The sequence below is a fragment of the Thunnus thynnus genome, chromosome 11 (assembly GCF_963924715.1).
Source record: "Thunnus thynnus chromosome 11, fThuThy2.1, whole genome shotgun sequence".
In the NCBI taxonomy this organism is placed as follows: Eukaryota; Metazoa; Chordata; class Actinopteri; order Scombriformes; family Scombridae; genus Thunnus; species Thunnus thynnus.
The window spans coordinates 10,297,568-10,325,253 of record NC_089527.1 but is presented as its reverse complement, the minus strand read 5'-3'; the positions used below and the strand labels follow the sequence as shown (position 1 = coordinate 10,325,253).

The window sequence follows — 27,686 nt, the reverse complement described above, 5'->3', positions numbered from 1 at the left end:
GTTCATGGTTAATCTCTACCATTAGTTCAGTATTTCAAATGTCCACATTTACTGAGCATGTTTTCCATACTAGTTCAGTTTATTCGCCGGGGATTCAGTGGTCTCTTTGTTCAGAAACCACTTTACATTGGCCATTATGTGAAGTGAAGCACAATTCTTCTGGGTATGCCATGGTGAAGCATATATCCAGGGCATGCAACTTCTTCCTCACCTCCGTAAACTTATTCCTCTTCTCTGCCAATTATCTCGTCTTATCTGGGAAGAAAGACGGTATGCAACGTCCCCATGCGACATCCTGTCCACTTCTATGTTTTCTCCTCGTGGCTAGCAGCACTCTTTTCCCGCTCCAAGTTGCTCAAGAAGCTGATGATGATAGGCCTGGGAGGGCGGCTTTCATCAGGCATTGGTTCGGGGCTCTGGTGCACTCGTTGTAGCTCCTCATATTTTCTAGTTTTCTTATCAGCTTTTTGACGAAGGCTGACATTTTCATATTCTAGCTGTTAGATCCGACTTTCAGCTTCTAGCCTTTTATGCCGTCTACATCTTTTTGGAGCCCTGCATTAACGTCCTTGATTTGTTCGATATTGGCCTGCAGAACTGTTAGTAGTTTTCTAACCTGGACAATTTCTTTTCCAAAAGAAGCTTGCATGGCAGACATAACTTTTGTCTCGCTTTTCTCATTCTCCATCAACGGGGTGACTGTGGGATCTGTTTGTTTGGCATGCTGTATTTCACTTGCCATGCTAGTGTAGCTCAGCGCTTACTTGACAGCTCTAGTCTTGGAGTTACTCGCTGTTGACATTGAATATCATTGGTGTTTAATTAAGATTAAGTTAAACTAAAACAGAAACCCCACAAGTAATTTTGACCATATAAAAAGTATTCTATCAATCGAATTTCGAGGTAAACTGGTTATCCCTTTAGGAGCTTCGGTTTAGTTTGCCATGTTCTTCAGTGAGGGAAAAGGAGCTGAGGGTGCCTGCCGCGATAATAAAGTTCAGAATTTGTAGAACTGTACTCAAGCATGTATAATGAAGGGAATTGAGACATGTGATTCTCTTTCCCATTATTAAGCAGTCAGCTTTTAATGTCTTGAAGTGATTTATACTGGTGCCAAACAGTTTTTACAGAATGGCTGCATGGTTACAAACTACTTCCTGCCTGTTGACCTCACTGTTTGCACTTGACCTACTATAGAGCAACAACCTTTTTTTTTTTGCTCCTTTCATTGTAGACAGGAGATTTTATGTCTGCTCTGACACCGACTCCAACTATTAAAGCCACTTGGGGGAGTGGTAAAACGTTCTCAAAACTAAAAGATCAAATAGTGTATCTTTGAGTCAGTGATTCTTGATATCCTATGACCTGGATGACTGAAGATCTGCATGTCGTGCTTCCTTCTTCCTGTACTGGCACAATACGAATACAGTGTGCCAGCGCTATGGGCCAAACCTCAGGTCATTGTCCTCAAGTATCTGCCTTTTATATGCATCCTTTGGTTATGGTCATCACCGTATTACTGGTGGAATAAGAGATTTTCAACTGGCAGGGGGGTTTAACTCAGGCCTGGTGGGCCGCCAGGCTTGCAATGCACTGGCAAAAAACCCTGTATTATACACATATAGGGAGGGAAGTTGCAGCATTCTTAACTATTATCTTAGACAAAACTATTACATGCTCAAAGTCAGTTTATTACTTGGCAACTTAATTTATCAGTCAGTGAAAAACCTATACTACTTGTGTGTACAAGAGCAGTTAAAATAATGATTGTCTGCAGATGGAAAGCCCCTCTTTCCATTTCTAAACAGAATTGGGTTGAAGCGTTTAGAATTAGCAGCGGCAAGCACACATGTCGCTGTCATATCCAATATCAAAGTAATACACCAGATAAATCAGAAAATACAAACTCTATCGTGAAAGGATGATTAGCTAGACTAAAGGATAGGTTGGTCTTCTATGTGGCTGAAATGGGATTAGTTTCTTCTTCTCCTTTTTAATTTATTTTTCTCTCCCACTGGTTTCTTATTTTCCTTTGCTGCTTATTTCCTTTCATTGTGTTGGATTTTTTTCTTTGTCCTTTCTCCACTCTTATTTAGGTGATGATAAAGACTAAAGGCACAGTTGATCATTACTTTCTTTTTATGTTCATTTCCCTATCACCTACAAAATACTTTTGAGCATTTACTTTTACTGTATACCATTGGAGACTCATTGGTTGTATTTCTATTCGTTGGGACTATGGGACTATGTATTCAAATCGCTTATTGTGTTCTATAATGTTATATGTCAAAACAAAACAAACACACACACAAAAATCTCTCTCTCTCTCTCTCTCTCTCTCTCTCTCTCTCTCTCTATATATATATATATATATATATATACAAATACATACATGAATCCTACCCTAATTGCAAACTAGGTGCCATTTGTGAAATGGGATGGTGGCGTCATTTCCAGTCTGCATGTATGCAATGCTTTTTTGTGAAACGCAACCCAATTTGTTATTTTCATGTTTACATTTACAATCCCTTAGTTACTACTCTGACTCTGTGGTCTTTGTCATCGTGTCTGCATGGTTACCTATACTGCTGAAGCTGGGTGTATTTCCCTGGGTAGCTGGGTATCCAGTGTTCTGATTACCACCCAAAATGTGACTGCAGCATAAATAATTTGAATAAAACAAGTTTAAGCATGTTAATTTTCCCTAAATAAGGTATTTAGGTTCTGAGTCATTTTGTTTGCACTGACATAGAGATTTTTTAAATGATTTCCAATCCTGCCCTGGAGCGTAGTAAAATTTATGTTACACCACTTAAGCAGCAAAAGCAGCATGTTAACAGCAGCAGCTGCAGTCTTCTGTCAGTTTTATACATTATTCTGGTACTCACAGAGTGTAAGTGGATAAAAGAAAAGACTTGAGGCTTTGGATTTCGATTGCAGTTGAAGACATACAGTGCAAGTGAAGCGCGAGCCATTGGGTTGGAGTTAGACACACATACATACTGTATAATTTTATCACCTGACAGATTATCTATACTGGATGATTTAGCACCTGTTCACTGGCAAAGTTTAAACATTTAATGATGATATTTATTTATTTCTACATGTGCAATGCAGATTTAAGGTTTTAGCGGCAAAACCTTTGATTAAGGTTAGGAAAATATTGTAGTCATGTTTAAAAAAAAAAGCCATCATAAGCCTCTGACTAGAATCAAAGTCAGACGTGTTAAATGCCAATCCACCACGCTGACCGCCACATTCCTTGGGAAATGCTTTTTGGGCTGCAGAGGGATTTTTTACTGCAATACCGTGAGTGGCCACTGGGAAAAAATGGCTGCAAGGCTAAGCATCGGCACCATATCCAGCTATTATAATACATCCATGGTCACAAACTTTCTTATATTACAGCTAAACAGTACACTAAAATATGTTTCTGAAAACATTTGAGGCGAGAAATAGGCAATACAGTAACATAATCTTGATTCATATTTGATCAGCACTGCCCAGTTTTACTCCTCCTTGGTTCGGGCACACAGACTGACAATAGCTTGACAACAGTGCCCTTGGCGTTGATTGGCTAATTGTTAGTCCCTCTGTGGTGCTCATTGAATTGATTCAACCAAGACACCGCTGTTTCATGTCATGATGGGTGGATTCAAAGATCTTAACCCAGGCAATACAGATTATCTTATTGTGGGGGTTAAGAATATCTAAAACCCTCAGTTTTTTAGATTACATGCTTTCTGCAAAGGTGATTTAGGTAGCCACTGCTACTCTTCATCATAGCAACCAGCCATGAGTCTCTGTGTCTCAAATACTATTCTGTCATTTTACAACTGTTGCACAGTATAGAACAAACATAATAGCCGAGTAAACAAATCCACAGATTTGAAAGACATAATGAACAAATGTCCTCCATGGAGACTTACTGACATAGGTTATCAAGTGGTGGCAAGCTGAAAAAGATTTATAGTTGTGTGAGTGTGTGTATGAACCAATTATTGTACTGGTTAAACAACTGCACCAGACCAGAGCATAACCAAAACAGCAAATAACTGAGCAGAATCTGAGCACAATTAACCCAAAGGCAGTACTGTAAGTAACCTCAGAGTTGGCTGAACATGTTTTTTAATGATCTCTGGTTTATTCCAAAAAAGGAAGGAACGGCACAAATAAGTACCGAGAGACATGAACAAAGAAACTGAGAGTCGCAGAAAGGAGAGATCATTAAAAAGGCTGCATCCAACTTTAATTGTTTGTTTCTCAGAGAAATGGCTGTACGCAGACATGGCAACTAAAAAACAATGAGTTGATGAGTTGAGACATGGAACTAAAAATATTCTTTCACTTCTTACTTAGAAGGGAAAGAAGAAAATATACACTGAACCTGAATACTGGGAATGAAGATATGTATTCATTAATATCAAGAAAATGAGTCTTTATTATGACTCCCTTTCATTCAAATTCAAATGAGCATTATAGCTTAAAACCACAGTATTTGTTGCCAATGCAAATGATGAGAATCAAACAGGATTAACACCAGTCTCTTTCTGTCTTTTATCCATACTATACATACTACCTCTAAATGCTGAGGATTCTTTTAGTGTCTGCTGTTATATATATAGAGAGAAATGCAGTGTCTTGCTGTAAGAACCACTTTCATAAAAACTATGAAATTATGACCAAACTCTTGAAATGTGATACACTTGTAGAAAGACATGTTCTGACATCAGTCATCTGTCCCTGTCTGCTGAAGTTGCCACCAAGCTGTGACTGGAAATGCAGACTGATGCACTGCTGGCTGCAACAGATGATCCCCTGAAGATACAAAAAGAGTTTGAACTTGCAGAAATAGTTGCACATGCTCTAATTCAACTCTTACAATCCTCATACACATGTGCTGTAAATTACTTCCAATGACTCTGGCTGTGTGAAAAGACTTTCAGAACACTTCATCTCAGCAAAGCATGTCTGTGTGCTGATGAAGTCCTTGGTGAGAAATTAGATTTTTATATCCAATAGGAATGTAACAGCTGATTACTGATAGCTGATAACTCAGAGATTAAGTGGACCAAACAGAACAATCTCAGCCAGTGGCATGGCTCTGTAGATGGAGATGTCTGCTGATCAGTCGGCCCACCAAACTGAAATATCTTGACAACTATCTGATTATTTACCATGAAATTTTGTACAGACATTCATGATCCCCAGAGGATTAATCCTACTGGCTTTGATCATCCCCTAACACCACCATGAGGTTGTAATTTGTGGTTTTGAGTGAAGTATCTTGACAACTATTGGCTGGGTTACTGTTGAAAGTGGTTCAGATATTCATGTCATGATTTGTAATAACTTTGCTAATCCTCTAACGCTCTATTTAGCAGCATTAGCAGGCTTTTTTTTCAGAAACTTTTGTTTATGACCAAATACCTGCAAAACTTCCTTATCTGAATCGATGATCTAAGGACAGAGGATGTTGCATTGCTGTGCATCTGTCAGTAAAGCTCACTGAGGCAAATTTGTTATTTGTAGATAATAGGCTATACAAATAACATTGCTTTGACTTTGTATGATATCGCTCAGTGTTTTTAAACCATAACATATTTGGTCATTGAATCTATACTGATTATTTCTCCACATTAAAAGACGACATTTGATTTTAGCAGTATTGTAAAGCCCATTGTGTTGTCCTGCAACCATTTGAAAAAATGTTGTTGTTGGTGAATCTTTCAGCACCATGTAAACAAAGCTAGTAGAGATGTTTTTACCAGTTTTTACATTACTAACATGTTGCCCATCCTTTTTATTTGCTGAGAGTTAGAAGAGTTATATATTTTGTACACTGCTTTGGACAAAAGCATCTGCCATATGAATAAATGTATGAAGGAGTTTATTTTATACAATAGTTTTTTTTCTTCCAAAATTCATTACAATATTAACCTTCTATTGTGTTCACTGTTTTCTGAGAGTTTATAGTTACATACAAAGTAGTTTGTTTGATATAAATGTTGCTTGTGCATCAATAACTGATGTCAGAGTACCTTTGTGAGTAGCCTTCAAATAGATGTGGAGAAAAATTCAGCTCTGTGTGTGTGTGTCAGACAATTGTTGATGTTTTTGCAGTGCAGTCTGTATATCAAGCTCTTCAAGATAAGATGATCTATGGAAAATGTTGAATGGTCAATTACTGAACCTCAAGATGTTTACATCTCTTGTTCAGTCACTGCTCAAAATAAACTTGCACAGGCTCGCATACACAGGTGATTTAAAATGGATTAATATTGCTGTAAAAACATGCAAAACACCTGTCATATTGTGTTACATTTATAGATACTGGAAGTGACGCCTCATAAATTCTGCATGTCAAGAGTAGGCTTTGATTCCATTTACCACAATGTGACCAGTCATGAATGATATTATTAATAGTCATCACAGTCCTTGATAAGCATTATTTCTGGATGGTGCTGTAAGTAGGTTCATAGTCTAAATGCCACTTTTCCTTCTCATCACACAGAGTCACATATTTTCTGGGTTTTTCAGGGTCAGATGGCACTTTCTCATTATCATGTATTCCAATTACAGGTGCAAAATTTCAATCTTGATACTGTCAAGCAAGTCCCAAAAGTCAATTCTTATTTCCGTCTGTGATAATCAAGGAACAATGCGACTGTAGGGTAGCTCTGGGTTTGAGTTAAAATCTTAAAAATAAAGCCATGTTTGGAATACGTACACTGCATCTGTTACTATACCCTCATTCAGGCTCATCCAAGTGGCCTACAGGATTGAAAGGATTATATAGCTTCAGCGGTCCAAGTCTTTATCCATGTTAAGAAAATGGCTGCAGAAACACAAGCCACAATTTACATGTTTCTAATTACTTTACTCAGCCTCACTGGAGGTCTCTCAGAATAAATCCCCGGACTTGGCAAGACTTTTTTTTAGCTGTTTTTCAACTGCTGAAAAATAAATTGACTTTACAGAACACTACAATAAGTCAATAAGTTTTTTACTATTGTTGTTGCAGCTTTTAAACTGCAAGCATTCAATACTTATTTAATCCTATCTTGTGATAAATTGACTTGAAAATGATGTAAAGAATGTACAGATTATGGTTTCTTACAGAATTAGATACAGTATTTTAGTATTTTTGTTGCAATTTAAAGATGGAACCAGTACCATTTTCCTTAATATGTCATTTGGGTTTATGGTGGACGATAGCAAAACACTAAAATTGGCCTGTGATTTGAACACAGTCCATATTTTTCTTGTGAATAATGTTTTGTGTTACTCTGATATATACACTATTGAGATTGAGATTAATATTAAGATTAACTTTATTATCCCACATAGTGGGAAATTTGTTCTGGGCTCTTCACCAATGCTGCAGCCATTAAAAAAACAACATTTCAAAAAAATACAAATGAGTTAATAACCAACAAATAAGGTACTAAAACCTTGTTTGTAGCTCCAAACTAGATGTTATGCTATCTTAGTCATGGGTCAACAACATGTGGAAATCTACAGATTTCAGCTGAAACCACAATATTTTTTCTTTGATTTAATTTCTCTGATTTAATTTGATAAAACTGTGGTAATAATTTGCCTTTTGTGAATATTGATGAATGACAAGTATACATATTTAGATCCACTCTTGAAAAAAACAGATGTTGTAAAATCCATCCACAGTATAAAAGCAAGTCATAACAAGTTAGTGATCTGATTGATGAGAGTTTTTCCACCTCTCTCCTTCTGTTTCAGCTCAACTTTATCTTATTTGTGAACATCGTTCGAGTGTTGGCCACTAAAATTCGAGAGACAAATGCAGGGAGATACGACACCAGGAAACAGTACAGGTTTGTACTGAGCTGACTGTATTTATAACTCTTTTGCTCTTTATTTCATATCCAAGGTGGGAGTTTGACGTAACCTGCGTACTGCAGAATTGTCCGATCTCTGTCTGTAATTGCTCATATTCACATTTTCTTAATGTTTTCTTGTTTCAGTGTTTTTTCACTTTTGTAAAAGTTCTGGAAGCATGTCGTTTTCAACCTTAAAGGATAAGGCTGCTGTTGTTCTGTACTGTATCTCAGTAATTTTTGACAAATTGCATGAAAACACCAAAATCAACACTGCATTAGTCAGCCTCTCAATACTCCTTAACCTGTCTGTTGTGCATGGCCCCAAGCCCAATTGTTACTACTGAAGATATAAACTCAAAAAACAGGTCACATATATATACTGTATATATGTTTTTTTTTAAAAAACTCTTTGCTTTTGATTTGAAGCATTTTAGTCCTTCTTTCCACAGTCCTCTCCTACTCAACCCTCCAGGGCTCAATAGGTCACCTGTGATACACTGTCTGACAAAAGAGTTTAAGATGTAAAGAAAACACTGAAGAAAGAACGAGTGAAAGAAAAAAATAAACCCAGGAGAGCAAGATACATACAAGAATCTCAAATATGACTATGTACAAGTAGATATAGCAAGTGTACATGCACATATCACAAAACAACACAGGTATTGTTTAGGCACATAGTGTTATAGTCAAAGCAATCTGTAGTTTATATGTATCACTGTTTACCTTGGAGATGGCTTATATCACAGCTCACGTAGGGGATTCATTCGATGCCACTGATATCTGCTGACAACACACGGCTAAGAACTTTCCTAAACCACAGGAGACAGAGAAAAAAGGAGAAAATATTGTATTTGCTGAACTATTTTCAAGTGTGGATTGGTAAGATAATGACTGGGACTGACTCAATAAACACTGTTAATCACAAGGAAGAAACATGTCATCCACTGCAGCAGAGCAATCAGTGGCTATACAGACACTAATTGTTAGCAGAGGATCAACTCATTGTTTTTTTTGTCTTCATCAGACTTATCCTTTAGACTTAAAATAAACTTTGTCAGATGTATCTCGCTTGGTGTGAACCAAGTCTTTGATTTGTGCTTATGCACTTGTTTTTTTGCTAATCCCTTTGTCAAATTTAAATTAATTCAAATTTATACACCATGATATCCAATAGATTTTATTCCCAGACGCCTTTCATATCTTCACTGACTCTCAATTATACATAAACATGCAGAGCTCATGCAAATGAGTAAACACACACACAAACAGACTTGCCCTCCGTAATGCATAATCACTAGATGCTAGCCCTTAAATCAAGACTTAACTTAAAATTTATATTGTGGGGACTTGCATTTTGTCCTGAAAAGGGAGGCGAGTCCCCACAACATAAGTAGGCTAATATGTACAGACACACACACACACATTTTCACATCTGCAATTATCAGTATTATTCTCCCCTGCTGGTGCTGGCATCCATGTGTCAGATAAAAACATCATAATTACAGAGTATTTTCTAAGAAGAGCTTGTGTTTTGAATGCAGCAAGCGAGGCTGTTTTGTATAGATGAGCGGACTATTAGACAGAAAAGATGATAGTAATCAGGTGCACTAAACTGGAACCAATGCTGAGAGATGAATGCCAAGCCAATAAAGCCCATCTCATACATATATGTGAAAGAGTATCAATAAATAAATAAAGAAAGAAAAAAAATAAAGAAAATAGACAGAGAGCACTGAGGAAAATCAACATTCTCTCAAAAGAATACATCTTGCAAAGACTGAGAATGATTTAAGCAATATTCATTAAATCTATGACAGATGTACCATCACAGTCTACAGACCTACTGAACTTAGTGTTGTTTTGTGCTAACACAGTTCCCCTGTGCAAATGAGGGATTGTTAGCAGCATTAAGGGAGCACTCTGATTTAACTCCAAGTAAAGTGGGTTATATAAAGTCGCTAAACTTTTTCTTTGTTAAGTAAAAAAAAAAGGGGTTTTGTAGGGAGTTTTTCCTTATTTGAATCAAGGGTCTAAGGACAGAGGTGTTAAGAGTAACGGAGCAGGTAGACCCAAACGCAGAGACTGCAGGCTGATCGAGGCTGGAGAAACTTCTTTATTTTGAGATGGTGCAAGCAAAAACAAGGCTGGCTGAGCTGAGCAGAACGAGACCGAACAGACCAGAGCAAACAGAGGGTCCAACAAAACTGAACTGAAAAAAAGGACTAAAATACAAACTAATGAGGAAATGGGGAACAGGTGACTGGACATGGGAGCAGGCAAGGAACTGATTGGCTAGGGGAAGCACAGGGAGCAGGGCAGGGCTGATGAGCTTGATGCAGGGAAGGTGTGGAGGGAAAAACAGGCTGAGGAGGAGTGCAGGAACACAGAAGGGAAATACAGAGCAAAAAGAAAACACAATATAATTGTGCATAAACCTCTTAATAGATAACCCGTCATAAATCAAACTGTCTCAGAATTACATAAACTTAAAGTGCACAAGTCATATTGAGCAAATGCAGCAAACAACTTGAGCAAATAACTTTCAGTACACAACACTATAAGGTAAATAATCATGCAAGACAGCCCTTTAAAGATACAAATCACTCAAATCATATGAATGAGCAAAACCATATGACCAAAAGGACTGGACAACAGAAGTGTAACACAGGAAACCAAGAGAACAAAAACGCAGAGTCCAAAAACCATGAGTCCATGACAAGGGGATGTTGTATTGCTGTACAGACTGTAAAGCCTCCTGAGGAAAATATGTGATATTGGGCTATACAAATAAAATTGACTTGACTGTTAACTATATGATGCCATAGGATGTAAACAATGCAGGATTTAGAATAAGTTTCATGGGGAACAAAATGCATTCCACATGTATAGTCCTCAAGGATACACACAATGCGTTTTGTTGTGTAAAACTGAATCAAAATGTTTGTTTACAAGGAAACTCCACAGGGCCCCTTTAAAATGAATGATTGCATGTGAATTCAGATTTTTTTTTTTAATCATAAGCCTCCTAAACGTTTACCACAGATGCTGTGGAACCGAGAGAGACCAAAGGAGGAAAAAACATGAGCCAAAACGAATGGATTGAATTTTAAATCGAAGTCATGCAGTTATGTTGCATATTTCAGGGTAAAAAATATAAAATTGCCTCTTGGATTGCATTAAATTACCCCTGTTTTCTTGGCCGTATGTTGTTTATACTTCATTTTCACACTAGCAGTTAAACTAGAAATGCTACAAGGACAGAAACAGGAAAGAACATCACTGTTACTTATTTTTGTTTGGGCAACAGATCTTGATTTGAGACTATTATGATTGATTTTTCTTTGCAATGTGCAGGCATTTAGCACTGTTGCCAAGTCAGCATTAACTATGACATAGCTAAATTGAAATTCACATACACAGTAGAGCTGCCACAGAGTATTACCATCACAGCTGAAGAGAGCAGCAGACAGATCAGTTTCCCTTCCCAAACGGAGGATTTCTTCAAACATAGCGACCTGCTAAGAAGTGCTGCAATTCTGCTGCGATATCTGCTTCAGTCAGTTACTGGAAACAGATATGTTGAATGAATGTATATGCTCTCCTTTCAGCTAGTTTTGAGTTCATCATGCGGACGCAGTTTGCTATTGTCGTCCAAATTGCTCTTTCAATACAGGAATTTCTGTTTTTCTCTGTGTGGCCATTTTCTGGGACCTTTTACATTCCCAGCAGAGTTTGAATAGCTACATCTGACTTGTTTTCTTTACAAAGTACTCTTCATCTCTTTTCCGGATGGATCATTACATGAAGATATTGAGCTAAAGTCCTCACTTGAACTTGTGGTGAATGTTGATAATTCAATGCTTTGTACAAACAAACTCCAACAAAAACACTATTTTCCAATCGGGAATCTTCACCTCTGTCAGTTTGCATGTCGTGAGCTGCTGCTACGTACGTTCCAGATGGTCACCATAAATTAAAAATGTTTTTTCAATAGGGCTGTCTGGGTCCTAACTGTGATTACTTGATGGCTGTGTGGCACTGGGTCTGAGATTTGTATATAAAGATGAGAGAGATGTATGTAGATGCATGTAAATCAGCCAGCTAGGTAAAGATAGTGTGGTCTGGATGTTGGATTGCCATGAGCTAAAATCTGTAGTGATCTGCAGGATTATGTTGTACTTCTAACACTGCTAGTCAAAGCACTGAAGACACCTTAACTAAAAATATATATATCCACCAGGAAATCCCCAGAGAAAAAAGTTTACAGAACAAATTCAAGCATAGAGTATGTCACTTCTTGATTTAGACGTGCGGGTTAGCTGACTGGATTCTAAGGTGGGTGCATTACCTTAACATTAATGTTTTTTTTAGGAAAGTCAGCAGAATATCAAAATAATATCTGTCATATGCTTTGGGAAATAGAAACCCAGAGGTGGTTTGCAGGATTTATAATGCAATTTTCCCTAACAGTAAGCCTAAACAAAAAGTGCACTTCAGTGTTGCAGTCTAGTATCAACAGAGACAGCTGCGCTTCTGTATCTAAGATAAGAGACTCAATCTGTGGAAGGAATGTGACCTTGGCAAGAAAAAAATCATTAATAATCTCACTATTTGGATTGTTAGAAGCCATAAGCGCAGAAACCATAAAACTAATTTGCTGTTGATTTGTGCCTCTACGTTAAATTTTGCTGCTTTGATTTAATTTGATGTGAAACTCAGATTACTTATCATAGTGTTTACAAACATATACACATGCATTTCACACATTTTTGTTTTGCATTCACACATGAGGCTTACACTTTTTTTAACTTATGCTATGACATGCCATGTCTGCAGGTTGTTCTCTGATAAATAATCACCAATTCCTTATCAAACAATTTTGAAAATTTCCTTCAGGAATATGTATGATAGTATGATCAATCAATACACAGATACACAGGTATGTTGATACTGGTGTATTATGTTGGCAGATAATATGCAAAAAGAAGAGCAAATTGCAGCAATACATGTTTTCAGTGGGCTGCATTTTATTTCATATTAAACCATTTTTATTAACTAAAGGTAATTATGTTTTTGTGTGTGCCATTTGTGTTCATAATAATTTACTGACATGTTCAATAATAAATAATTTTTAACATAACAAATCGATAGGAAATCTTGAAAAAAATTAATGTTTCTGTAAAAGAATAAAAATAATAAAAATTGGCCTTAATACCATTATCAGATTTTTCTTTTTCTCTAATACTGATATCAGTATTGATTGCAAACATTGCAATCAGTTGGTGTCATTTGTAGCGGAGCAGGTGGACCCAAATGCAGAGACTGTGAGCAAAGCAGACGAAGAAAAACTTCTTTATTCTGAAACTGGGCAGGCAAAAAATAAAAAGCTGGCTAAGCTGAGCAAAACTGAACACAGGACAAGACTGAAGAAACTGAACAGATGATCCAACAAAACTGAACTGAATACCAGGACTAAAATACAAACTGAACTAATCAAACAACAAGGAACAGGTGGCAAGACACAAGGGCAGGCTGGGACCTGAGAGGCTGAGGGAAACACTGAGAGCAGAGCAGAGCTATCGAGCTTGATGCAGGGCAGGTGTGGAGGGAAAAATGGGCTGGAGAGGAGTGCAGGAGCACAGGAGGGAAACAGAAAACCAAAACCCAGAAAACACGATACAAATAATTAATACAACCCAGCATACATTAACCCATCCAAGAATACACATGAATATAAACCCAAGTAAACAACATCATAAGCTAACTAATAATAATAATAATAATAATAATAATAATAATATCTTTTTTTATATAGCACCTTTAAAAAAAAAAAAGTTTACAAAGTGCTTTGACAGACAAAGCAAAAGCACTACAATGCAAAGCAAAGACATGACACAGAAAACAATAGCAGGTCTGACCTTAAGAAGACGGCAGCAGATGACAAAGAGATGATAAAAAGATTAAAAGACAATAGAAAGATGATCAAAAGAGAACATTACGTAAAAGCAAGTCTGTAGAAATGGGTTTTAAGAAGTGATTTAAAAGAAGTTACTGATTCTGCGAGCCTTATCTCCTCAGGCAGGTCGTTCCAAAGTCGAGGGGCCCTGTTGGCAAAAGCACAGCCACCTTTAGATTTAAGCCTTGACTTTGGGACAGCCAGAAGGATCTGAGGATCTAAGGCTGCTGGCTGGCTCGTATGGGGTCAACATATCTGTTATGTAGCTTGGAGCCAGACCCAGACGTGCTTTAAAAGTGATCAGTAAAACCTTAAAATCAATTCTAAAACGAACAGGGAGCCAATGAAGAGAAGCCAGAATCAGGGTGATGTGATGTCGTCTGTTAAAACCAGTTAGAAACCTAGCTGCTGCGTTCTGAACTAGTTGGAGGCGAGAGAGGGATTTTTGTGTTATGCTGGAAAGGAGGGAGTTACAGTAATCTAATCAGAGTGGGAGAGCATTGGCTTAATTCTAGAAATGGTTCTTATTTGGAGGAAACAGGACTGGACAAGTTTTTTAATGTGCGGTTTGAAACTTAAATCTAAATCAAACAGTACTCCTAGATTTCTGACAGTGGGCTTCATGTAGGTGGACAGGGGACCAAGACTGATGGCGTTTTTCGGATTAGGGGCACTGAACAGTATGATTTTCTGTTTTTGAGTTGTTGAGTTGAAGGAAATTTTGTGCCATCCAACAGTTGACACTGCTGAGACAATCTACAGCAGCAGCTAGGCTTCTAGGATCACCGGGTCTCAGGGGAAGGTATATCTGTGTGTCGTCTGCATAGCAATGAAAAAAAACGTTGTGTTGTTGAATGATTTGGCCAAGTGGAAGCATGTAGATGGAAAATAAAACCTAAAATCGAACCTTGCGGTACACCACTGGTAATGTGGGCTGTTGAAGAAGTGAAGTTACCAGTGGTGACCGAGAAGGTTCTTTCTAAAAGGTAAGAATAAAACCAATCAAGGGCAGTTTACTTGATACTCACCCAGGTCTTAAGACGGTCAACTTAAATAGTGTGGTCTACTGTGTTAAAAGCTGCACTTGGATCTAAAAGAATTAAAATTGCGCTCCCCTCCCTGTCAGCTGCTAAAAGGAGGTCATTAGTTACCTGCAGGAGGGCAGTTTCTGTGCTATGTAAAGCTCTAAAACCTGACTGAATTTTCTCAAAGATATTGTTTTGACACATAAAAGCTAAAAGTTGGGTTGAAACAACCTTTTCTAAAACTTTGCTTAAAAAGGGAAGTTTAGAAATTGGTCTAAAATTATTGAAAAAACAGAGGGATCGAGGTTAGGTTTCTTTAAAAGAGGTTGCACAACAGCATGTTTAAAAATAGAAGGAAAAAGTAAATTCTCTAGGGAACTGTTGATAATCAATAAAATACTGGGGCCAACTATGTGAATAACTATAATGCAAGACAACTCAATTCATAAACGAGCAAAACCATATGACCAAAAGGAACAACAAAAACAAAAAACAGTCCAAAAACCAAAAACCACGAGTCCATGACAGTTGGGGTCTATACATATTTACATGTGTGTGTCTCCATAGGAAACTGGCGAAGTCCACCCTTGTGTTGGTGCTGGTGTTTGGCATCCACTACATCATCTTTGTTGGACTGCCTCATACATTTGAGGGACCGAGCTGGGAGGTCCGCATGTACTGTGAGCTGTTTTTCAACTCCTTCCAGGTACTCTTTTTCAATTGGTAATGGGATGTATTCACATATCAGACAGCTCAGTGATTTTATGATTGTTCACTAAAAGCACTTTTGTGTCCACACATCGTCTCAAAGTCAGCGTGATGACTCTCAGTAACACAGAGACACACACATACAACACATTTAGAGTCCATTAGATGACAGATTTCAGTTTGTGCTGCCCCATAGATGGTCTCTCACTGTGGGCAAAGTGCTGACTTATTGTAACTTATAACATTTTAATTTCACAGTGTGGGGCTAAACCACAATTATCTGCGATAAATTACTCACTGTCAGTGTCAGAGTGAAACTCTGTTCATTATTCAGTGAAGCAGCTTGTTAATGAGATTGATCCAGTGTCATAATGTGACTCTGCCAAAGTTTAAATAAGCAATTTAAAACTATGTGTAAGTAAGGGCGTGATTTCCTACATATTCATAAAATCACATTTCATACTTAATTAGAATTTATTTCTGCCCTTAATTTATGAGCTATTGTAATTAAATGATTCTCAGTTCTACGTTAAATTGCTTGGATGACAAACGGGAAATGAACCCTTCCATGTAAAAATGATGATGGATGGAGAAAATCAAATTACACTACAGGGGCTCAGCCAAAAGCAGCTAAACATACTCTAATGATTACTCATTTTATGCAAAATTCAATATGGAAAAAACATGTCTATCTTGCATATACAGTAGATACTTTTTAGATCACAAGAAAAGTTTGCTGAGTAAAGTATAACTTGCATAGTATTCTTATGCAAGATAGTAAAAAGTCTTGCCTCATTATATTGAATATCAAGAAGACCCAGAGTCAGACCAATATGTAACAGATTTTACAGCACCGGGTCAGGCAGATGGCTTGCATACTTATAAACTTGGAGTAAATGTAATACTAAAAGCATATAAGTGAAAACCATGAACTTCAAGGGCACACAGACAAATTAGGATAAAATGAAAGTACATGATGACATTGCTAAAATCTGGTAGCTTCTAACCTCCAGTACACTTTTCCCCATCAAAGTGCTGTGCATCTCCTAGAAATCACACCCATTTGCAAGTAATTTGCAATAGGAAATACATTTTGTAGGGAACTTAATGCTGCCCGGATTAAATTTTTTTATGAATTTAATAATTAGCGGTGTCTGCAAACTGTTCCTGCAGCATGATCATCACTCACGTATCATCAAACACTATACTGACAGACAGCATCAGTGCCCATGATAAAAGTTCACTGTTTTGTTCACTGAACAAAAATAGAAAGACATTAATAATCCTGTTGCAGTTCCTTGTGAAGATTTTCCATCATCTTAAAGGTTCCCTGTGGAGTTTGTGACCTCTAGCAGGCTATGGCCCCAACTACTAGGGGCCCCAAACAACTATAGGTTTATTATGATGATGTTTAGATATAAAACATACAAAATTATGTTAGGGCCTATTATTCTAACTCATTATACCCTCCAAAATTACTTACAAAGACCCCCAAAGCACGTAAAAACTATACTCAATGTAGGATCCTCCCCAAGCACTACAGATTAATGGACTAATCCATCACTGTAGGAGCAGCTGCAACCGCTGCACACCTCTCGATTCACATGTGGCTAAGGTCACAGAAACCCCTTGAGGTAACATGCAATTCAACACAACATCAAACAGTGAAACAGAACACATTTCAAAGGGGAAAAAATGAGAAAAAGTCAAACAATCATTGTGCAACTCCAGAAGGTAATCCACTTTTCTGTTGCTCCCTGTGAAACAACTAGCAGGACCACAGTTACTGATGTTTTCTTGTTGCATCGCTTCACTTGTTAGGTGATGGGAGCACCTTCATGAAAACAGGCAAAGAGAAAGATGATGATAAACGAAAAAAAATACATTTAAGGTGGAGGGAGAGTCAACTAGTAGCTTATAAAAAAAGAAAAAAGCTTTCAGGGAGAGAGGAAGACAACATGCCGGTCCCAGTGAGGAAAATTCAGACTTTAAGTCACAATACTGCAGTATAGAAATACTCTATTACACATCAGAGTCCTGCATTTAAAGTTTTACTTGTGTTATATTATGTTACATGCTACATGTATTATTTTTACAGATGTATTGCCTAACATTTGAATGTTAATTTTAATATAATTTTAACTACCTTATATACTGCTGGGTAGTTTAATCTATATTGATACATCATATTTTATCACTTCATATATTTTGTATCAATAATCTTAATCTGCAAATGTAGTGGAATATAAATATAAAGTAGCATAAAATGAAAATATTCAAGTAAAATAAAAGGACTGGTAAAGTAAAGTGGCTGGTTCAGTGGGCAGTTCATGTCAGAGAAGAAGAGGAAAAAAAAACGAATGCCATTGCCTAGTAACTCGAATGTAGAAACATAAACCACATGGAAATAACTGCATTTCATAGGGTTAATATAGGGTGGCGGTTATAGGTATAAATGCCTACGTTTTTAATCTAGATTCATCCTCACTATTTATAACAATAGGGAGTGCTTCACAACATTATTTTAGGAAAAGACAAAGACTGAGGGACATGAATATTTTATTAAAACATAGTGACACAGAATTGAAAAACCGCCATGGGTAAATTTTACCCATCTGTAGCAGCTTTAGTGTTAAATTATAGGCTGCCAATGGAGCGAACATAATTCTTGCTGCAGTGTGATGGTTAGTGGTATTTAGTCAACCAAAAGGGATGGGACCTATTCATTCCTCAAGCAATTATATCAATTTAATTTTTGATGTGAATTTAAATGTGTACTTGTTGAAATAATTTCTATTAAAGTGAAAGTGGAAACATTTACCGTCATGAAAGGGCTTTTTGTGGTTTTAGAGAGGTCTGTTTTTGTGCCTCTGCCACCTAAAGCCAAAAAATGACTCTGGTTTGCATTTGTGATGGTGGTCTGAATGGCCAGAGATACAACAAAAGCACCATTTCATGCCAAAACAAGTACAAAAAAAAACCAAGAAGAAAAACAAACAAACCCTCAGCTGCATCACTCCATCACCCCAGCATGAGCAGATTTGTTTTGAAGCAGATTAAACATTTGAGATGTTAAATATGGATAATAAGGTCTATGGTATATAATAACTCCACACGCTTTATATATTATGTTATAATTATTAATAACATTATTATTATGTTTTTTATAAATCAATCTGGATCATGGTGAGTGTATGTTTTGACACAGGCCAATTGTTTCTACAACAAATTGAACCAAAAAATAATCAACAATAACTGAATCATGGAAATTCCAATAGTGGATTCACTTTGTGGAGAATCAAATCCTGGTTAATCAAGTAACTTTATTGGACAAGTGATTATAAATACTTTTATGAATCATCTAACTTTCATGACCTCCCTCTTGTACTTGAACTTGAATACAATATGGGATCCTAAATCAAGTGCAAGTCTTTGTAATTTGGGAGGCTGGTGCCTCTTTAACTTTACATGCTTATGCCGACAGAGAAAGATAATCTATGCTCTGAAGAAAAATAAGTCACAATGTATAAAAAGCCACATACATGACCAAACTGTGACAAAACAAGATTTATTTAACTGAAATGGTTGTTTGCCATTGTGAAGCTGTGTTTAGCAAAGTCTCTTCCTGCAAGGTGGATACAACACTTCAACCAAATTTAGAAACTATGATAAATCCGGACCTAAGAAAACAGCCTTCTCTGCTGCCTGAAGTATTTGGTTATTTATCTGATGCAACTAAGGATGAGTTCCACATGTGCCTTAATGAAAAGATTATGTAGTGTGATGGCTGCGACTAGCATTTAAATTTGTACTCGTTGATAATTGGGGCACTGCCTCCAATTGAAGGAAAATAAACAAACCAAATCAACCAATCTTATAATTGGAAGTTGCGAACGCTCGGTACAGTGATCTCTGTCTGCTGCTTCAAGGAATACACACAGACAACGACTTGGCGATAGATGCAGACATTTATTTATCGCTAAATGTCTATCTACAACTGAATAAATGAGGCATTAGTAATGAGTACATAACAGAAGATCAGAATCAAACAGATGAATAAAATAGATCTTTTAAATGGCAAAACATAACTTATCAGTTTAGCAATAGTGAAAGGGAGTATGTGGTTCAGTTACTATGAAACAGCAGAACGCTAGAGGAATAATTAAAACTTCTCTATGAGGATCAAAAATAAGAATTCAGAGCAATATCCAACATCAACTCTTATCACAGGCAGCAGATGTAAAGTTTGTCTACTTGTTGGATCGTCGTTGTAGAGATAAACTCTTCTCAGCGGATTGTGAGGCTGTTGTGTAGTGCTGGTTGTACTCGCGGCCTCCCAGCGAGGTGACACTCACCAGAATGCAGTTGGACACTGAGCTGCGAGCGTCTGGCTGCAGAGATGCTCAGCTGATCCTTAGCAATCCCGCTACCATGGGGGTGGAGAAGGTCTTTGAGGCAGATACTGTCGTAACGGTGTTCTTGAAAGCAGGCAGATGTTGGTAGGTGATACAGTCACTGCTGATTCTTGGTCCATTGTAGTTGAAGTCAAATAGAGCTCTACTACACTCACTTTCCTTAACTTAATTTGTTGGCCGGACACTGCTAGGCTTACTGTGGTACAAAAATATATAGAAAAAAAGTTCATTCAGTTTGATACTGAGGTGCAATCTGAGGCTTGTTTCTATCTAAAGGTTAAAATGCTTGCATACTTAAGGCGAGCACAAAAGATGAACAGATTAGACGTCTATAGAAAAAACTAAGATAAACTGGAGCAAAGCCTTGTTGAGCTTAGGAGGACCAGCCTGCTGATAAAAATCAGTCAGGTCTTATTATCAACTAGCAAAGATAGGCAGGGATTTTGGGCAAGGAGAAGATTGTTATCCGTCTCTAATGAATGTTTATTCCTTTGTGTCAAGGAATGAAAAAAAAATTGATCTGAAACTTTCTCCGCTCTAGGGAGATTAATTCACTTGAGGTTTTACATGCAAAAGTCACATACTTCAGCTTATCACTATTGTCAACAACAGTGATTGTAAGCATATATTGCATGTTTCAGTGTATTATATAGAATATCCAATACATAGCATAACAATAGTCATAGTACAGCACATCAGGTAATTATTCAAAATGATGTTCATGACTAATTAATTGGCAAAGTGATTTCCTATACTTCTAATAGATGAACAGAAAGTTAAACAACAACTAATTGGATCATACAATATACTAAAATACAGTATTACACAAACAATAACTTTATACTTAGTATTACAGAGAAATAACTGTCTATGGTCAATAGATTGCAGTGTGGCTACACAGCAATGCATTAAATCTGAATTTGAGTAATTCAAGTCATTTTATATCATACAGATATGGGAGTTGAATTATTTTTCATGAAAACATTTGCTTAGTAATATTAACTGGATTACTACATAGTTGGACAGCTACTTCACATTAATTCAGACGTGTGCTTCACAAGGTGAAATACAGTGTGGAGTCACTGCAGGAATGTCTCTACAACTTAGGACGGTCTGGCAGATATCTCAGGCTCTACAGGGTGTGACAGGGAGAGGGTATGTGTGTGTTTAAGACAGAGATAATGGGGAAAGAATGAGACTGAAGGTTGTTATTTGTTTAATCCTGGTGATTTTTCTTTTGTTCCGATGTGAAATGTATTTCAGTCTCTTAAGTGAAACTCATTTCTCTATTCCATGGGGAGATGGGATCCCTTCTGTCCTCTCATTTGATTCACAGCTAAAATAACCCCAGAAGGTCATTAAGTGTTTCCACGTCTTGCTGTTAATTTCGTTATCTTGTTAAATCATCGGTCTCTCAGGGGTTGAGAGCACCGGTGCCCTGTCTGGCCAGTGTCAATACTGACACCCCCACTACGAGAGATGAAAAGCCAGTTCTGCACATCCAGAGGGCTGGAAAAACACCCACCTTTAACTCTTAGCGGATTTCTAAAGGGTTGCTGCCCTCACTACAGTTATAATGAATGTACCCATACACATATGTACACAGGTGCTTAGAATTCAAAGAAACATCAGCTATTCCTAGATGGCAGTATCTAATTAATGTTAAACAAAGTTTTTTTTTGTTTTCTCCAAAAAAGTACAGACAACTTTTATAAAAGGTTAAATTCAATGAAATGAAGGATTACAAAATACAGAGTATGGTAGGTTCAGTGCTCTGCTACAGGGCTCTTGAGCTAAAAATCATCTGATTTCACTAATTAACTCCCCTTCTCTTTACAATACTAGAGAACTACCTGACCTGTTTGCTGTGTTATAATTAATTAAAAACATTTATAGAAATATGCATTTAAGTACAATACTCAAATAATGAAGTAGATTTTGATACAGAGATCGTCTTCAGTAGGAAATTAAGCAGGACCCACCTTAAGGCCTTTATGATGTCAGTTGATGCATATTTCCAAAGATTAAAGATTAAATCAGCACAAAAACCAGTTGATAAAAGTGAATTTGAAACCTCGGGGCCTCTGGGGATAGCTGCAATCCAGCCTTGGCAACGCATATTTGTGCTTTGAATCTTTATTATGTGTTGCTCAGCAGTTTGAGTCACAATTTTTGTTTATCTACAGTTTATCTTCATATAGACATGCACATCACTTCCGTATTTAATCATGAACTTGTTTAAGGGCATAAATAATGAAAGCAACTTTAAAAAAGACAAAAATTCACATGTTATGTGCTCTGATTACATGCCACTAATAACACATAATATATGATTTTCTGGTACAATTCACTAAAATCAGCCTGTGCACAATTATATTTTTTATACAGGTACTTTTGTAATCTGATCAGATTCTTTAGTAATATAAATAGCTACCTTTTCATTTTGCTACAGTCTATATATACCTAATAATTTTGCTTTTTTAAGAATGATCAAGAATCTCGTATACCATAACTCCTTTGGTTGTTTTGTACATTTCAAACTCTACTAGAACTTCAAATTCACAGTTTAAAAAAGGAAAAAACAAAACCTCTAGGTCTTAAAAGGGGCGTTGAATTGTAATAAAGAAGTTATTAGTGTTGCTGGTTTTCAGTGTTAAGTAAATACGTTCTTATTAGATGACTGTTAGGATAAATGTCTCTTGAGACTGTTCTTCATTACAGAGTGCAGTGTTGATTTAGGCTTATCAGAAATTGTCTCTGCCAGGTTGTCTCACTAGCAAAGATATGCAAGAAGGCACACACACCCATGCACACACTGATGGTCACGTAATCTACCACTTTCACAAAGACTGTGTGTCCTTCAACTTCTTATCATAGCGTGAAGAAAGAACACGAGATGAAGCAGAGATTAATGTTTCTGTCTTTCTTTTTTTCATTAGAATAAGCAAAGGGATGACAGTTGGTGACCTGGAAAATCATTATCATATTCATTTGATAATAAATATTGTTAGTGTTGTACTGAGACAAGAATGACATTTGAAAAATGATTTGGATCATCCTATATCTACTGTATATTAGTTTTTTTCTCACTTGACTTGCCACCCACTGTAATCTACACAATTTATATGTCAATCTCCTCTCTTTTCAGGGTTTCTTTGTGTCCATTATTTATTGCTTCTGCAATGGGGAGGTGAGTGTATATACTGTATTTTTCTTCCAAAGGACATTAATCATAGCACAAACACTCCAAAACTGAAGCACATTAAAAAAATATGTACACAATGTATTTAAAAAAAGTTTGTGTTAGTATTATTCTGGTGACACACATAACTGGGGGAAGTATGTCAAGTATGTTTTCTGTTCATCTGCTTCTTGCCCTCTCTAATGAAATGTGATTTTTTTAAAAAAAGTATTCTAAGCCATTATATCGGTCTCTGAATCCCTCGATCTCATACACTCTGTACTCAGCACTCAGTTGCAATCAGAATTGGCAGTTCTGCCAGTTTTGTCTTCACAAATGCCTCCATGTTCTTTTTGCATTTTCTCTGCTTGCTTTTTGTGTTCTTTATTGTCTCCTGGGGAACACTCTTTTCATCCTCCAAGACCTTTCGGAGCGACTGCAATTCATACAACTCAAAATTATCAGAAAACAGAGGATGTCTGTTTTCTGTTGAGTCAGAGCTAAATCAAAGCCCCATAAAGCATAATTTTGTTATTGACATTATTATTCATGTAGTGTGAAGGGGTCTCAATTGGCCCTGAGCATTAACACCCAACTCTGTAGCTCTAGATAGCTTTATGCTGCATTGTTTTTGTTGTTTGGCGCAGACATAAATGGTATACTTGAACCTTACCATTTAATTAACTGGACAATAGAAAACTGTAGGCAGCTGTGTCGCCACAGCATTAAGTGGCAGGTTGAAAATAAAGATGCTAGTGAAGGCAAACATCTAGCAAGTTAAGACTGATGTTTTTTCAGTTGGAAGAGACCAAACACAGATAGTGACATGGCCAAAAACATGACTCCAAATGCTTTTGTTGCTTTGTGTTTGCTAGAAGGAAGTTGTTTACTGATATATTCAAAATTAGTCTGTTTAATCCCACCAGTCACAATTGTGACAGAATGTATTTTTAATTTCTGGAAGCTCTAAAAGTGTTGTTGTTGGCTTTGGGCAAGAAATTCAACTTTTAAATGATAAAATAGACGGATTGTCTTGATTAACATTTATCAGTCATTTATTAGTCATGTGACTAATGTGAAAGGTCACATAACCAGATCAGTTTACGATTGTGACCGATAGTATAACACAGTTTTCAATTGAAAACACAGGTATTGGCTGTTAATCCTAGTGACCATTTGTTGTTTTTTTACAGTTTAAAACTATTAGATGTGTTGGACTTCGTAGACATACGGTTACCCCCCAAGTGCTGTGTGCAGCATCACCGTCATTCCTACACTTGAAAAAGAGGCATATCTCGCTATTGAAGGGTGTTCTGACTTTTGTTGCAGTTCATTCAAAAATATGGACCTTTCATTATAGTTCAATCATAATGTTTTTTTTTTTTTTTTTTTTAATGAATTGGCTTCATTTTTCTCAGGTTTCTTCTAAAAACAAATAAAACTGTATGAAATGGACAGGATTTGTAATTATTTAACATTTTAGTGATTTTGACAAGGGATGTACTCACTTTTGTTATATGCTGTGTTTTTACCATGTTCACCATCTTAGTTTAGCATGTTAGCATTGCTAACATCTGCCAATTAGCAATAAACACAAAGTAAAGCTGAGGAAATGTGATTCGTTCTGCAGGTATTTTGTCATAACCACAGTAGCTATAGGACAAAATAAAAATTTGACCAGATGATATTATTTGATAAGATAAGAGATCATCAAAGTTATTACATCCTGATGGGGAATTTCTGACCCAGACTCAACTCAATTTAAAACCTCATGGTGGTGCTAGAAAAAAATTCGGGGGATCCCTAGAGGAGACAATGAATCTGTTCAAAATTGGGTGCCAATCTATCTCATAAATTTTGAGATATTTCACAGGATAAGTGAAAATTTTGACCTGCTTGTGGTGCTAGAGGAAAAGTCATCAATGAATCAATGAATGTGCATAATTTCATGGCACCCTTACAGCTATTGAAATATTTCAGTCTGGACCAAAGTGGTGGCCATGCTGTTAGCGTGGCTAAAAACAAATTAGGATGAAACCAACTTTTGCAAAAAACCCCAAAATGATTGATTTAGATATTTGCAAAACAATGACGACTTCTTTTCTGCACTTGATGTTTATTGCTTCCTTTTTTCACATTCCCACAGGTCCAGACAGAGATAAAGAAAACATGGACCCGCTGGAATCTGACCTTTGAGTGGGAAGGACCTGTGGTCTGCGGCCGCTACCGTTATGGCTCAGTTGTTGTCGGCCTCAATAACAACAGCACCAGCAGCCAGTCCCACCTGGCAGGGGGTGGCCCCTCCACACGCTCCACAACGCTTGTTTCAAGCCGTGTTTATCGCAGCACAGGTCCCCCCATGATCAGCATGCACGCCACCCTCCCAGGATATGTGATCAGTAACTCAGACCCATCCATACCAGAAGAACCTGAGGACAGCGGCCCCAAGCAGGTGGATGATATCTCGCTGAAGGAGAATCTTCCTGTTTTCAATACCAGTGCTGCAGCCGAGGATGAGGAGGAAACACTGTAGCAGTCAACAACCATCACAAGGGAGAGACTGATGAATTTTTTTTTAGCTAAACTTAAAAAAGAAAGTAACAAACACAATTACAGAGTTATGGAGCTGAATGCCAGTTTACTGCATTGGTGCCATTCCGCAGTGTCTCTTGATAGTACCACTTGAAGTCGCCAAAATCAGAAATATTTAAATCATATACACAAGCTCTTTAACAAAGAATGTTGATCTTGGCTGAAACTTATCAATGAGTACTACCTGCCTTGGCACTAAATGTTGATCACTGATGCGGATTATTGTGTAAGGTCCAACCTAGTGCCCTAAAGGCTAAATGCAACTCATTCAACTGAAAAACTGCAGATGTCTTTAGATTTAAAAAAAGGGCAAACATTTTTGTTTGAACACAATAAACAGAAGACCCCATGTTTTTCTCAGGGAGGGCAACACCATAGTGCCCTCTATTGTCCAGCAGCCACTGGAGGCCACTTGGTTTGGTTGGTGGACAAATGGAAAATACAGTATGCTGTTGAACAGCATTTGCATTAAAGTGCACTTTTCCTGCTGTCACCTGAAGATAATGATAAACCACAGTGGGGAAAAAGCACACAGAACCCTTGAGAAATTTACATTAAAATATGTTTACCATAAGCTGGGAGAAAAGGGAGGTAAGAAACAGGTGCATACTTTTCTAAAAAAAATAAATAAATAAAATGAAAACACCAGCAGCATGATAGCTGTAGAATAAAAACTGGAATGGTGACATGATGAATCTTTGTTCTTGCCAACAAGTGTTCACTTAATCTTTATAGCAGATACTGTATGTCATTTTCTCTGCATAGCTCCAAGCTCCACAGAAAATGTAATTTTCAGCCATTGATAGGAGTGTGCATCCCTCCTGTTGGCTTAATTACAATTACAGTATCTGTCATGCAAGAGGAGTCAGTCAGTGTCATGGTGAAATGATGTGCTTGCTTGTACAGTCAGCCCACTTTGTGAAAAGTCATGCATTTTGTGAAGAGCAACATGCTACCTGCGGCTCCCAGTGGAACTAAACTGAATGTTTCCAGAATATTTTTTATGTAACTTTAAAATCAAACTGAAATGAACTTCAGATGTTGCTCACCTTTTGGGAGATGTATTGATATATTTGTGTGCACACACAATTTTGACTTTTATTGCCGTGAAGTGCTCACATTGGTGGATTCACTTGCTATGTTTAAGCTGTAAGCAAGGGCACAAAAAAACAGTCCCAGTCAGTAGCACATAGAGTTGTAATGGCACATCAAATGTGACAGCATTAAAAGCACCATTTTTCTATTTTGACAATCAACTATTGTGCTGACAGTGAAGGCCTGCATTTGGTGGCTGCTTAAGGATTTTTTTGTCTGCTTTGTGCGTGCATGTCTGTTAGTGCATTATAATGCTTGTCACACCAATAGTATATTTATTGTATGGCTCTCCTGCAGAAGCTTTAAAAAATGACTCGAAGAGATCCTTCTTAATCTCGTCTTTCCATGTGCTAAATGAATTTGGCTGTTTTTCTCTGTGATATTTGTTTGTGTCTTTCCTCCATTCTCTCCTCTCCCATATATTTTCACTCTCCCCCTGTTAACTACTGATAAATGTTTAATGTTTTCAACAACTACCTGTTGAGCTGCTCTTTGATATTTCAGCTATCAATGGATGTGTGATACTGTTATGGCCACAGATAAGAAAAGACATTTGACTCAAGAGAGTGCCAGAGCCATGGTTTAGTTGTACCACAAATTATTTTATTTACAAAGAATATTAATTAAAATAAGCTGCTGAGAATTTAACCAAAGCTATGAGTCAGGAGGTCAGGCCAAACAAAACATAAAGGTGGGGGAAGTCTGGGCCAACCACAAAATGGGCTGTTGGACCCACAGCTTCCCTCCCTTACCTATCAAAAAAATGGACTTAACCTAACCTATCAAACAAAGCCACGACCTCCATCCTCAAAAAGAAAAAAAAAGAAAAAAGAGAGAAGCAAAGCAAAAAGGAAC

At 37.2% G+C, this 27,686-nt stretch overlaps 1 protein-coding gene across 1 annotated transcript in view; it reads left to right on the top strand.

Annotated features, from left to right (window-relative positions):
• pth2ra (parathyroid hormone 2 receptor a) overlaps nucleotides 1-26,400 on the top strand; it is a 62,925-nt gene extending 36,525 nt beyond the window's left edge. The window contains exons 9-12 of the mRNA XM_067603138.1: nucleotides 7,759-7,853; nucleotides 15,408-15,546; nucleotides 23,112-23,153; nucleotides 25,291-26,400. Coding sequence (XP_067459239.1) covers nucleotides 7,759-7,853; nucleotides 15,408-15,546; nucleotides 23,112-23,153; nucleotides 25,291-25,677 — 663 coding nt within the window. The 3' untranslated portion in view covers nucleotides 25,678-26,400. The remainder of the gene's footprint in view (nucleotides 1-7,758; nucleotides 7,854-15,407; nucleotides 15,547-23,111; nucleotides 23,154-25,290) is intronic.
• Nucleotides 26,401-27,686: the final 1,286 nt, after the last annotated feature.